At 35.6% G+C, this 14,612-nt stretch overlaps 1 protein-coding gene across 1 annotated transcript in view; it reads left to right on the plus strand.

The window, feature by feature from the left end:
• Window positions 1–6,809, plus strand: part of LOC149781938 (cell surface hyaluronidase CEMIP2-like) — a 31,364-nt gene extending 24,555 nt beyond the window's left edge. The window contains exons 20-25 of the mRNA XM_089935035.1: window positions 1,584–1,757; window positions 3,647–3,809; window positions 4,852–4,908; window positions 5,287–5,389; window positions 5,910–6,017; window positions 6,407–6,809. Coding sequence (XP_089791161.1) covers window positions 1,584–1,757; window positions 3,647–3,809; window positions 4,852–4,908; window positions 5,287–5,389; window positions 5,910–6,017; window positions 6,407–6,582 — 781 coding nt within the window. The 3' untranslated portion in view covers window positions 6,583–6,809. The remainder of the gene's footprint in view (window positions 1–1,583; window positions 1,758–3,646; window positions 3,810–4,851; window positions 4,909–5,286; window positions 5,390–5,909; window positions 6,018–6,406) is intronic.
• The last annotated feature ends 7,803 nt before the right edge of the window (window positions 6,810–14,612 follow it).

Here is a 14,612-nt window from a genome sequence, read left to right on the forward strand (position 1 = left end):
CGTGGCAAAGAAAAAAAAAAGAAGAAGAAAAGGGGGAAAAAATCTATAAAAAATACGAGCGTTGGGGATTTTCGTTTGTGTCATACAACGATGTCTCTGGACCTATGAATGATGGTAAAGTTAAGACACGCCGTTCAAAGAGAGAGAGAGAGAGAGAGAGAGAGAGAGAATGTGTGGTCAGTAATAATTTTAATTAAAGCAGATTAATGACTTAGATCAACTATAAATATATTTAAATATTTTAATTACCTCTTGTTGGTTCGCCATTTCGCATAGTTTCTATTCCACGCTAATTTCCATACACGAGTACATGAATTCCTGAGCGTTCCGTGTTTGTAGTGCTTTACATTCTTCATAAAAACAATCGTTCATGTTTAAATCATACGTGTTTTTTTGTATTTGCTCAATGTGAATAAAAATAGACACTTAAAAAGAAAACAGTCAACTTATTAATTTGCAAACGCGACTGTAAACAACAAGGAAATGAACAGAACTACATTTTGTAGCGGGCACACTCGTAAGTATGTGAAGAGTTTATTCACTCGGTCAATACACAGCATATCTTAACACCGTTCAAAGGGCATATATGTGTATCTGTATGTGATATAAATAAAATACATGTTTAGTATGTACGCTGTATCAATGATATACCCCTCGTTGTTTTGTTTCTTCATTAAAATGAAACTTGGCAATCCTCGTTTCCTTTTAATTAAAGTTTTTACACCTTTTGTGGTATATCATTGATACAGAAAGACGACACTATGCTTACTAGGACGAATATAATACGTTAACCACCTTTGTTCTACATATCTAAACGTATGGTATGGATGAAATTAGGATCTTGAACCAGCCACCTATGTATATATAAAAAGAAATACCTAATTTGCTTGAATGGTCTAAAGCGCTCACCGTTACAGATCACTGCCATCTCACCTCGGTCTGCGTGAGTTCGAGTCTCAGGCTCAGCTAACGTGGTTTCGTGAAAAAGCCTGTCAGTAGCTTCTCGTGGGTCGGTGGTTCTTTCCGGGGTTTTCCCGGGTTCTTCCTCCACCAATTATACTGGCCGCCATGTATAGCCCTATCGTGTGCTGAAAAATGGCGTTAAGTCCTACAACAACAACAACAACAAATCTTATTTGCTAATTAGTGGGGTTTAATGTTTAATTTGTTGACCAGTATTTTCAACAAATCATTTCAGTCATCGCAAAATAAGATAAACTAAACAAATGCTGAAAACGAAACTAATGTGATGTAGAGAAACAAAATTTACAGATTTAAAAAGTTGGAATTTATTTCAGACATTAAGCATTGTGTAAGATATTAGCTAGATAGCGATACAAAAAATACAGCATAGACTAAGTCCTGCTAGACTAGAAAACGTACCCACGACAATATCTTAAATTCAGTCTCCCCGAACAAAGATATCAGAAATGAATATTTACTAATATAAAGTGAAACTGTTGTATTTTGTAATGAGAAAGTACAGACCTCGTAACTCCAACTGTGTGAATGATGAAGTCATACCGGTTATTCTCGAAGACGAATTCAATGTGAGTTAAAATCATAATATGCTTTAATTTCAGAAATAAGTGGGTAACATTCGGAGTTTGTCTTCCTCGAGGAGTGTCATTTGACCTCTTCTCTTACTTTCCACACTGGGCCCCGACTTTGAGTAGTTGGATAGCATCCAGCAGTATTGCTGATTTGGAAAGCACAATTAATGATGGCAAGAAATATTTCTATGACGTCACAAATGGGTATGTAACCAATGTTTGTTTTCTTCCCTATGATCATCAATGCTGGTCAAGGTTTCGATACGATAAAGCTATCTACACCTTGGCGGAGCAAACATATATAATGGTGGTTTGTCATAGGAATATCTATTGGATTTCATAAGCTGCCTTTCTTGGCATACAATGCAAACTAACCAATAGCGTGGCGTATTGTAGATCAGCCAAAAATAGTGGAGACAATTGACCTAGAAAGGATAGATTGGAAGTTAAACATGTAATGTATGACTATGTACCATAGGAAAGCCATTACAGGTGTATTTGAATGAAATGTATTTGTGCAAACAGAGCCAGGTACTGGAAAATTGCTTTTTCATCAGTCCATTTAAGTTGTGTGTACCCCTTGTCTGGATCATGTAGGAACAGTGTTCAAATTTGAACAACATAATTTAGATTTGATGCGGTGGCTAGCCGCTGCATTCACTGATATTCACAGACCAGAAGCACACAAATATCTCCTCGAAACGCCAATGTGTACATAGGGTTTATCACATTAGAACCTTGGCTAGCCAAGGTGGTCTTTTATATTAATGCAGTTTACCGAAGACTGAAAAAGGTCTCAAAATGGTTTTAGTATCAAATAGGTAGCATGTTTGACAATACTGAACAAACATTTGTTCACGCTGATGATGATTATAATTAATAAGTATAAAGATGTATTAAAATCATTCATCGTTAACAGACTAGGAAGGCAATTCCCTTATTTACTCACAATAATCTTTTTTCGGCAGTTTGTCTATTCATCTCTCGGTCCATCAACACATATCGTGAACAGTGTAGCTCTACAACCTTGATATTTAACACGATGCAATTTTGCACCTTACTTGCATATTACAGGTATATCTGCCTGCGATCATTTTTATATGTTTAGATTTAATGTCGAGGGAGTTATTGCAACTTTCCGACAAATAGTAACTATGTGCTGCATCGAATTCCTATAGCCAGAATATTTCAGAAGCGAATCAACGATGTTAATATAATGTACGTTGGTGTACTCACTGTCATACAGATCTTGACGCGGGTTTTATCCCTTAGCTCCATTTTCAACTGAACTGGCTCTTGAAAATTTATTTTATATTATTACCAACACTTATGTTGACCCCGTGTATTAAGATAAGCGAGAGCAGATCTGGTTTGAACAATCACAGCAAAAAAAAAACCCCTAAATAATCATATCTGTTTTGTTTTGTGTGTTTTGATTGTTGATAATTTGGTTGCTTAGCCCAAAGTGCGATCAAGTGGCGATAATAAATGGCAACCGACAGGTGTGATACAAGGTGAATTTATACATGGAAAAGGATAGCATCAAGCGTTCAGTACTCTCCGAGGGCACGAATGACCAGATAAAGGTAGATAAAATAATTTTTGCACAAAAATACGGACTTGCCCGACTTCTTACTATAAGTAAACTGCACTTGTTCCGTAATAGCGGCATGGAAAGGATTACTTGCTGGATTTGATAAATGTACAGTCCGGGACGTCGGGTTCCGGGATTTGATCATCCTTGATTTGGGCTCGAAATAATAAATGCTTGATGTCACACAAGGAAAATGATAAACTATGAGCATAATCTAATTTCTTGCAACTATTCTCTAAAATTAGCCACATTAATTTAGCCACAAATATATTACAACTACAAAGTCGCATGATTCAAAGGCCATACATGGATGGTATTTCATTTCCTTTATGTCTCCAGGCAAAGAATAACATTGTGACTTCATGCAAAATAACAAGTCATATTCCTGTTTGTTTTTAACAGGAGCCTGGAATCAAAAATGTAAACGATGCAACATTCTTAGACTTGTTTCACGGCTGTTTATCGATGTACTGGAATATATACCTTACTCTATTGACAGCGTTCTATACTTCAAATTCATCAACCAATACGATCGCCAACCAGGAGAAACCACTTCCTGTCCAAAACAACGTTGTCCCATGGTAATGATAACTTTGAGCGGCAACAATATCAATTACTACGATGCTGATTGTAGGGCCCGCATGAACATTCAGAAAAGCACGGTAATGTACCTATTACATCAAATTTCTGAACTGAAATCCTTTCATGCTAAATAATCCTTAAGTGAAATTTATTTATAAATCTGTGGCATACGCAGCCAATGTTTATTACTCAACACTATCAAGCTATGTAAATTGTGCTGGCAATACATTGCGAAAAAAATAAATCTCGTTTACAAGAAAAAGATTTGTCATGTGATATTTCAAGAACTTTTTTCTTGTTGAAGTCCATTCTCCTCAAGTCCAGACGAAATCTACCATATATATATATATATATATATATATATATATATATATATATATATATATATATATATATATAGTAATCAACAATACTGTTATTAACAAACTGCAAAGTGGTGCTTTGTATATGAAATATAATATTCCGAAATTGGTCCATTTTTATTTTGTTGGAGAATATTACGGATCACCAGTATAATCCATGTTGTGACTAACTAATTCACCTTGGAAAACAAATGCTATAGCAGTGTGTGGCTGATTTATTTACCACAGTTTCAAGTTTATTTTCAATAAAATGTGAACCTGTTTGTGATCACTGTAGCCTCGGTTTTTGCGACAAATAAATTAGCATAGTTATTTCAATCGAACTCTTTCGTTATATGTTATGTAATAACGTTTCATTAATTTTGAACAACTGACGAGAGGGGAGGAGAAAGTGTGATTAAAGTATCATTTACTGATACAAAAATATGATTTACTGACATTTGAGAAAACAGATGGCTCCGTTCGACATTCAAAATCATTCACAGCTATGCTCAACATGAACCTCGAAATATCTAGTTTATCCATGTTGACAAAACGAAAGGGAAGAAATCAAGTGTACTTTTCTCATCCATTAGCATTGCGTAGGTTTCAATGTTGTTTCCTCAAACTGTGAAACATATTTAAAAGAGTGAAGTCTGATTCACTGCATTTCCTTTTAAAGCGGAATGGAACACGAAAATGAATTGCTTGACACATTTTGTTTTCAGATCGTCATTAAGTCTTGACAATTCAAGAATTTAATGCGAGTTTCTTTGTATAGGTGACCTTGGCTTTTCACACCGCATCTCTTGCCACGGTTTTTGAAATTCCTCCAGCGGTAAGCTACTTTTGTTATTTCTTGGTATGTTTTTTAAGATGCATCAGGAAAGAAAAATTAATATTACAAGCAATAAAGCGAATCAGATAACTTGTAAACCATTATATGCTTTAGATTGAAACAAATGAAGAGCAGAAAAACAGATTCGTATTTCCATAATAATATAATATGACTATTCACAAGTAGCAAAATGACGCTTTCAAAGGAATCTGCAACAATCAGGGAAATATTCTTTTGCATTAGAGTGTAAGGATAATCTATTATCTTTTATTTTGTTGCTTGTGATGTTATGCTGATTAAAAATAGAACGAGAACATATTACCAAATATTAAGTAGTAATATAAGTTGGTTAAGTGCTTGTTAATACATATTGTTTAGGATGTTGGTGCCAAGTCAACACGTCCATTTAGAGATCGTGGGTCAGTAGATGGAGCTTGGAGCGATTTTGGACCCTGGCAAAGCTGCTCAGTCACTTGTGGAGGTTAGCATTTATGATATAGCGAAAGTGCGAAGGCGATTTAGCCTTGACACCATCATGCAATACAACAATGTGCAGCGTATCTGAAATTCCTTTTCGTTTTTATGAGCTATTAAAAGGAAACAATGATACTGTTAACATTATTATCACTTTGAAAAGTTAGGCAATTTCCAGAAAATATTTTGAGGTCTGAGTGTTTGATATTTTTAAGCATCGGGAGATGGAAAAATAATATTCTCTTTGAAGTACACGCTTATGTCAAAATCCTTTATATCCTTTTAGTTTGAAGTATTATCCACTTATACCAGAAAACCCTGATTATCCACAATAATATTTGTTTTTCTCAACTGCCAGCCTCTCACCGTTTTCCCCAAAACTTTATTATTGACTTCAACTCATTATCTTATAGATATGTAACATTTTCTTTCATCTCATGACGGATGTCTACAGTGCGTGTGGTTACTAGATATTGCCGTTGATATAAAGGAACTTAGAAATAAAAATAAAAACATTTCTACTTTAGGTGGCATACAAAAACGGTACCGATACTGTAATAACCCGATACCACACGGCGGGGCTTACTGCATTGGTTCTGCTGAGGAACAGCAGAATTGTAACATGCAGGCTTGTGGTAAGTGACAAAATTAAGGTTAAATTGATTCACCTTACAGGTAAGGATAGAAACCTTTAACCCAAATAATACAGATTGATAATTGTTATTTGTATTCTTATTATCATTATTACTGTTATTATTATTTTTGCTTGTAATTGTGCATACAAACTTTACTCTGGTTTTTTTATTTGATTAATTAGGACGGCAAAATACATGCGTGCAAACATGTTACATAGAGAGTCATATTTCATCACAATTAACAAACTATTTAAGCCTAATAACAATTTTAAAACAATTCAGCTTTGACAATGAGAAACAAACACTTGAGCTGCTTGCATATATATGCATATTTAACACTTGTTTCTTTTTCTCTGTAAAGCAGCTTCCAATAGTTTGTTCTATTGTAGGTTTTGATGGCGTATTTGGAGCTTGGTCTGAATTTTCCTCCTGCGTCTCGGTTAATGCATGTAAGGGCAGAAAAACTAGAACTAGAACCTGTAGCTACCAAGCTAATGGTGGGGGAAACTATTGTGAAGGTGCTATAGAAGAGGTTGCACCGTGTGATGCATGTACCAGTGGCTAATAGATTTGTTCACACACACACACACATATCTGATTAAGACCATTGCTTATACTGACATATTGCAAATGCCATATAACATTTATTCCGGTTAAATGTGATTGTTTACTTAAATCATATAAGTTAAATTTTCAGTCATAAGTTGCTTTACACCTTTCATAGTAACAGTCTCATGTATTAACTTTTTGACTATATATATATATATATATATATATATATAAACGGATGTGCGTTTGTATGTATAACTATTGTCTCGAATAAATTACTTAAATGTTATATTTAGAGGTTGTTTTTGGTTTGCTTTTTGCAAGTAAGGTAGTTTTGTTCGATCATGTCATGAACCAGGCTTGAAAGTTGACAAAGGTAACTTACAATTCCTTTTGTACACCTTTCCTTTAAAGAAAAGTAATAATGCAATAAACTCATACCTTGTGTTGTTAAGGTCACTTTTTCATAAAATCTTTCCACTAACGGGCATAATAAATCAGTTTCGTGCGAAAAGCATCAAATACTTCAGCTTCGAGGAAATAATATTGTTAATGATGAAACGAGAGATAAGGAATTCTTGCTTGGCAGGGTTAAACAACCTCCAACGACGTATGATGTTATTCATTCTATGATTTTACTCCATATCACAATCCTCCGTCTTGAGGGACCCACGGTTAGCATTTTCCACTCTTGTTGTTGCGTATGTATGTATGTAAGCATGTATGTATGCGCGTGCGTGTGTCTGTGTGTGTGTATGCACGAGCAACACAAAAGTTTAGAAAGAAAGTAAATTACAAGTACACTGTTGAATGTTTGCAATATGAGGAATACACAATTCAATGTATGTGCACTTGCAAAACATTGAAATTGTAAAAGAATCACAAAATACAGTCATTTTTAAATATTTTGAAAACTAATTCAAAATAGTTATTGCTTTGGTAGTTGAGTCATTAATCTGATATTATCATTAGCATCATTTAGCATGAGAAAGAAAGCAATCCCAAACTTAAATTTTTGTATTGAAATAAATAGAATATTGGCATTATTTAGGTGCATCGGGCACAAATCCTGCATAAGCCATCTAATTTCAAATAGACTGGGGAAAACTGAAAATTTACAATCACTCCGAGTTACAATTATGTTTTGTACATAACGAGCTACAACTATAACGTATTAGAAGTCAATAGCATCTGCTAAATCAGGCACATACTACGGTATTCTTAAAGCAAAAAATGTATACATTTACTTCAAGGAAATGAATGACACAGGTTCTTCACATCGACCTTCTTTTAAGCAACAATAATCATCATTTATCGCAATTGTGGAGAAATACTGACTAAACTTCCAGTATAATGCTGAACATAAAAAAAAAGTAGCGTTTAATTTCATAAATGTAATATAACGTTTTTCACGTAGAATAAATAGCTTAGTTGACTTATCGCATGATGTCATAAACCTATTTAACAGGTGAAAGCAATTAGCTTTTTGCATGGACTTTTCCATTTGGTTTCCCTTAAAATAATGAGTGAAAAACAGAAACGTCTTTAACGAAACGTCGAACAAATGTCAAGGAAAAGCGTATTAAGAATCAATCATATCCAGCAAACAAACAGATTAAACTAACACTAAAGTTCTTAAAGAAACTAATCGATATTCTTGCTAAAGAAGCTAATCGATATTCTTGCTAAAGAAGCTAATCGATATTCTTGCTAAAGAAGCTAATCGATATTCAAATATTTAATAAATTCATAGATAATTAACAGCTAATGAAAACCGAGCTACTGGCAGAAGTAACAAAACATCGGACTCAATAAAAACAGATGAGAACAGAAATAAACACTGTACATGCATGGTTATTGTTCAGACAAGACTTATTTCTTATCTACTGAAATACAAACCTTGCAAAGGGTACATTTTTAGATCCGATACCAAACACTCGGGGATACTTACAGTCTTTCGAGTGACAAAACGTGCGATGCATGCCTTGGATACTGTCAAAAAGGAAATGTGAAAACATTTTTATACTGCTTCACAAACACAGCTGGAACAGTTGCAGCGAGATAATGTTTTAATAATTATACCTAAGAATAAGATATTAAAGACTGTTATCGACACGAACAACAAGATCAGTGCCAACGGCAATGTCATGCATAAACGGAATTGTTTGAACAGAGACAACAATGAAAACACTAGAACAATATTAAAATCAGATGAATCTGAACATCATGTAACAAGATAACCGGGTGGGATATTTCGGATTAACAACAGAACACGTTTTGACGACACCGATATATATGGTTTAATGTGGCGATTTATATGAGTAGTGGATTATGAAGATGTGTGCGTATTTATAATCCAAATATTGGATCTATTTAACATAAAAACGCAGTTTCAAAGATGGGAAAAAATATACAAATAAATTAGTTCAGTAACCCTAAAACACAGGATAAATGATTTCACAAATGATTAATGGAAAGATGAATATAGTTCACTCAAATAGTAAACGATGTAAGTCTTTACACATAGTAAAAAAATGTATTCGCTCAGGTAGCGAAATTATGTCACTAAACACAAGGACGGATATACAATCTATCCATCCAGTCCTGAATGATACACTGGGTCTTACTAACCCAAAATTAGCCTATAGCTAATAAAATACATGTATGGAGATACACTCCGTTACCCGTGCACCATATCCGCTCCACAGCTCCTACGAATCAATTTCACAACTGCTATAGACTCCGGACCCTCGGAATACTATGATCACTCGGAACATTAGACCCTCCGGACACTTGAAATATTAGACCCTCCGGACACCCTGGTCCTTTGACGGACCTACAGCTGGGTCACCTTAGTCTCTCTTGACATCGGACACTCCGGACGCTAGACATTAGACACTCCGGCACCTTAAACGCTCCGGACAAACGGACGTTTCTACACTCGAACACCGGACACCCCGGATATTTCTACCCTCAAACACCGGACACCCCGGATATTCCTACCCTCAAAAACAGCTGAAAATATACCCGATACAGTGTACTAAACTTGATACAGACATAACGTAAGGACGTTATACATGGCAAGTTATAAAGATTATATTACTATGGGAATTACAAAACAGAGGTTCAATAGTAAACCTAACCCCCCTGCTCGATAAGACAATAGTAAACAATTCTTTTAAAAAAATTGTAGCTTTACATTACCAATATAAATCCTGTACTACGTCGCAACAAGAATAAAAAATGCACGCATTATGCTATATAAAGAAAACTATATAACAAACATGCAAAGGTAAATATGGTAATACACTAGTTATCACTTAAAACCGAAAAATTACCTACCCCTACAGCTGGAGTTGTGCGAATCCTTTAAGCAGGCCGCTTGCTGACAAAACCATTAGTATTGTAAAGGTCCTTTACATGCAGTAACGTATTTATACCTTTAGAATTTTCGTTTTGCCTTATCGAAGGCACCTTGCACGTGTGGCATAGGACGAATCGTACTCACGATTTCGAAATACAATAGACCCTAATATAATCACCCTCGGGTATCGTTGTACAGAGAAAAGAAACGAAACCCGAGTACATGTATTTAATTAACAACATTTACACCATTCCGTGACACATCAGTCTTTTTAGTTGCATGAAGATTTATCTACTACAGATTTAGCAAGTGTGCGAAACTACGCAATCGTTCACATTTGCAAATTGTGCAACAAGATGTAAACTAGTGACGAAGAAGCTAAACCAGAAGCATATGTAAAGTATTCTGTATATTGACATGTGAATGGTATATTCAGTGTTGCGCACGGCAATGTTGACGAACTGGAAAAAAATAATTCAGTGGATTCAGTTTAGAACATATATATATGGATTCAAACTGGAGTGAATACAAAGAATAGCGCATTAACTTGAAGAATTGATAGTTGTACAGAGTTAGTCAAAATAATTCAAGAACTCTGTATTGTTTCCTACTCCAGCAAACACTCAAACCATTACAATGTTGAATGTTGTATTTAACCAAGGACCATGGGGAGCAGAAATACAGTTATGAATTTTGAAAGTCCTATGGTGGTGTTAGGTTTTGCTCATTATACCGATACACTATTGTTTAGAAGCGTCTGCTTCAGAGATAAAAAAAGTGCTATTTATTATAGATTTTGATGCGCTGGATTTAAATATACCAATTAAAACAAATGAGCTGTTACTGTTTCAAATATATTTAGGATTCTATATTTTAGGTCTATGTGTATTTTGTAGAGAGTAGAGTCTAGGTCTTTTCATTTGGTCATGGTTACATGATAATAATTCACCTATCATTTTTATGTAACACTTAAAAAACAGCAAAAGGGTTATATCAATGCAATTTTTTGTGAAACAAAAGACAAAAATCTATTATGTATATATAAGTACATAGTTTATTCCTTATTCAGTGTCTACTAGGCGCTTCTTGGCTTGTCTTTTGTATTCATTAAATGAAGCACATCCTGCCGATGTCCAGCAATAGTCTGCAAACATCGATGGGCTCCATTTTCCCTGACTGCGTTTCTCCATTGTTGCAATGTCCTAGTAAAAATCATTCGTCATGCTCGTCGCTCACTCATCCGCAGTTCGGTGGAAAAACATCTAGATGAGAGTGCACAACATGCATCTTGAGTGACATGATGCAACCAAGGCTTTTATATGCCTCTAGGAGGTATTCCCACAACTCCCTTTAGTTGTCTTCCTTGTTGTTTCCAAGAAAATTTGTTGCCACCAACTGGAAGGCTTTCCGTGCCGTCTTGTCTTTGCCACGCAGTGAGCGTTCAACTGTATCATCTCAAAGGAGTTTACGATTCTGAGGACCGAAAAGACATCTTCCTTGATATTAGCTTCACGTAACCTTGCAAACTTTCCACGGAGCTACTTGAAAACTGTTTCTATTTCGCTCATGGTCTTCACCAAGTTCTTCATCAGACCCTGCTTGATGTGCATGGGTGGTAACAAAATCTTCCTTGATTCAACAAGTGGAACACATTTGCCACCCTGACTGCCGGAGTGGCCAATCTCTCTTGATGTAGTTGGAATCTTTAGCACGGCTATCCCATTCACAGAGAAAGAACAGTACTTTGTGTATCCAGTACGAAATCCAAGCCAGATGACAAGAACCTTCAAATCACTACAAAAGTTGCCACTGATGTTGATCATAGTTTAAGCACCTCAAAAGTTGTGTAATGGTTTCATAGGTTTACTTCATTTGGACTACATGGCCAACTGGAATTGATGAAATAACATTGCCATTATGCAGCAAAACAGATGTAAGACTAATCCTCGATGAATCAATGAACAGTCTCCACTCATCTGGATCATGAACGATGTTCAGAGTTGCCATCACACCATCAATGTTGTTGCAGGCTACAACATCACCTTTTATAAAGAGGAATGGGTCCTTTTGACGGTCACAGAACATGGAAACCCTAACATCACCTGGCAGGAGATTCCACTGCTGTAGTTTGGAGCCAAACAGCTTTGTCTTACTCATGGATAGTTCTAAATGCCTGAAAAGTTCACCTTTTAACTATGAGGTGTGGTTCACAGGAGGAGGATGGGAGAAAATATAGGTCAGGTAACATCGATCGTTCATGACTAGAAGTTTTATTCATCCGACTTAAGTGAGAATTATTATGTTGCATCAGCAACCGACAGTCCTTCTCTGTGGGGTACTGGGTATAGCTGATGGACTGTTTGGAAAAAGCACACTCCACTTATTCTTCTTTGACACATCTTTCCCACCTGGAGGATCCATGCAGAAGTAACAATTATTGATATGATCTGTTGGCTCTTTTCAAATCATTGGCACTGCAAAAGGCATAAATTTTCTTTTATTGTTAAACTATTGGCGACGATTTGTTGCGCAAGTGTCTGAGCATATATGTGGGACCCACCTCATCTCCTGATTTCCAGTTTTGTAACCGAAATGAAAGTTATAGGCTTTCTTAACCATAGTGTTTATACCGATCTTTTATGATGCAAAAAGTCCCTTCACCACAAACATAGCAGAAGTTATCGGCATTGGTTAAACAAGTAGGAGGAATCTCTGTTCACTTTGGCTTAACAGAAATGTGCCCCATTGCAAAATCAAACACTGACAAATAAGAGAGCATGACACTGTATGATTTTTTGAGCGGTTATAGAACACTTTGTTCAGCAGAGTGATGTAAGCTTAGTTATTATTTGATCATCAGTAATGTATTCGAGTAACATGATGCAATATATATTACGCATAATGCAATGCCAGTTTCAGACTGCATCATTAATTGTTTTGCCTAAAATGCAAGTACTGTCCAAAACCAGTCATAGATTTATTAATAGATCCAGTCAAAGATGTATTTTAGTCATTTCTCGTTTAAATTGACATCGCGTCCCTTTATAAGTCACTTCATCCTCCGCCATTCCCAAGTCAGGGGTCTTATTTACTGACCCAGTATCATATCTTTAAAATTAGAACCAATCAACAATATTAAGTTTCATTTCCGTTCTTAGTGATCCCCAATTAGTAAAGTTTGACTACATTAATTTCGGAAGCATTTTGTGTGTAGACCATTGCTACAAAATGCTTACAAAGCAATCTGTCTGAGGAAAAAATCCACATAATAAACGATTAGGCGATGCTCAACATGGGGCACGGGGGTTTGCAAACTACCTGCACCGCACTGTGCATAATATTACCTTTTCACCAATATTAATGGAATACGAGTCTACATTGCACGTTTCCATGATTTTTGGGTGAATTATTCTATATCAGTATTTCATTTACCACAAGGGACATGATAAGATAGATATGGTTTAAACATACCTTCGTATTATGTTTATAGAGTTAGCTATTAGTGGCAAATGCACACAAGAACTGCGAATGAACTATAAGAGGGAGCCTGATTCCTCATTAACTACAAGTCAGTATACCAACCAGTTGTAGAGATAATACTTGGAACAATCAGGTGGATGTCAGCATTTGCATGCATTTGCATTTTTTTATAACGTAGCTTTACCAATTTTTCAGTCATATCGCTACGATTTCTGCGGTGTGACAGTTTATAGTGATGTCTAGCACTGGGGCATCATGTCGCAGACATGTAGCATGATGTCGCACCCAGTTACATTATCCTGACACAAGGGCGACCAGTCCTAACACTAACCTATTAATACTGAGCGGCAAGCGATGCTGCTGTTAGTACAATTTTTGTAAGTCTTTGGCATGACTCGGCCGGGATCGGACCCACGACCTTCCGCCGGACACTCTAACCACTAGGCCACCGGAGCGGTGTGGATGTCAGCAATACAGCCATTATATATATATATATATATATATATATATATATATATATATATATATATATATATATATATATATATATATATATATATATATATATCTTCATTTATTCATAACATTTGTGCACATACATAAATACAAGACAAAACACTTGTATGTTACTGTTTGCTGGCAAAGTCTTAGCAAATTAGGAAATCAAAGAAGGAAAATATAAAAAACAGATAAAAAGGACGCATCTGCAGTTCGAGATTCCCGACGTTTTCTGTGTAATTTCAGCACTTAATTATTATTCCCATGATGCAGGAAATAGGTTGTAGAAATGTACAGCAGTTTTCAATAGATTATTGTGTTGCACTTTTAAACAAGATTTTTATTCGTATTTATAAATCAGATGATGACAATTGACGTAAACGTGTCATTATGAACATGTTCAGCCACGGACATAATTTAAACCGTACCTGACGATCATTGTTTGCCATTGTCCGTATTTGAAACAAATATGAAAAATACAGTGTAAAAAGTTAATAACCATCTACGCTCTGTTCTCTTCCATTTTTTCAAAGATAATGTATGGCATTAAATTAGGCGTTTCAACTGATCATTCTTACTTTCCATCTACCGTACGTTTTGGCTTTTGTTTCCTAAAATTACTTGCATTTTACCATAAGGTATTGATTATTCGGACTAAGTGGGACCAATGACTGTAGATAGAAAGGAAGTGACAATGGAACTCT

This window comes from Sinohyriopsis cumingii, chromosome 15 (genome assembly GCF_028554795.1).
Source record: "Sinohyriopsis cumingii isolate HCF-2022 chromosome 15, ASM2855479v2, whole genome shotgun sequence".
Lineage (NCBI taxonomy): Eukaryota > Metazoa > Mollusca > Bivalvia > Unionida > Unionidae > Sinohyriopsis > Sinohyriopsis cumingii.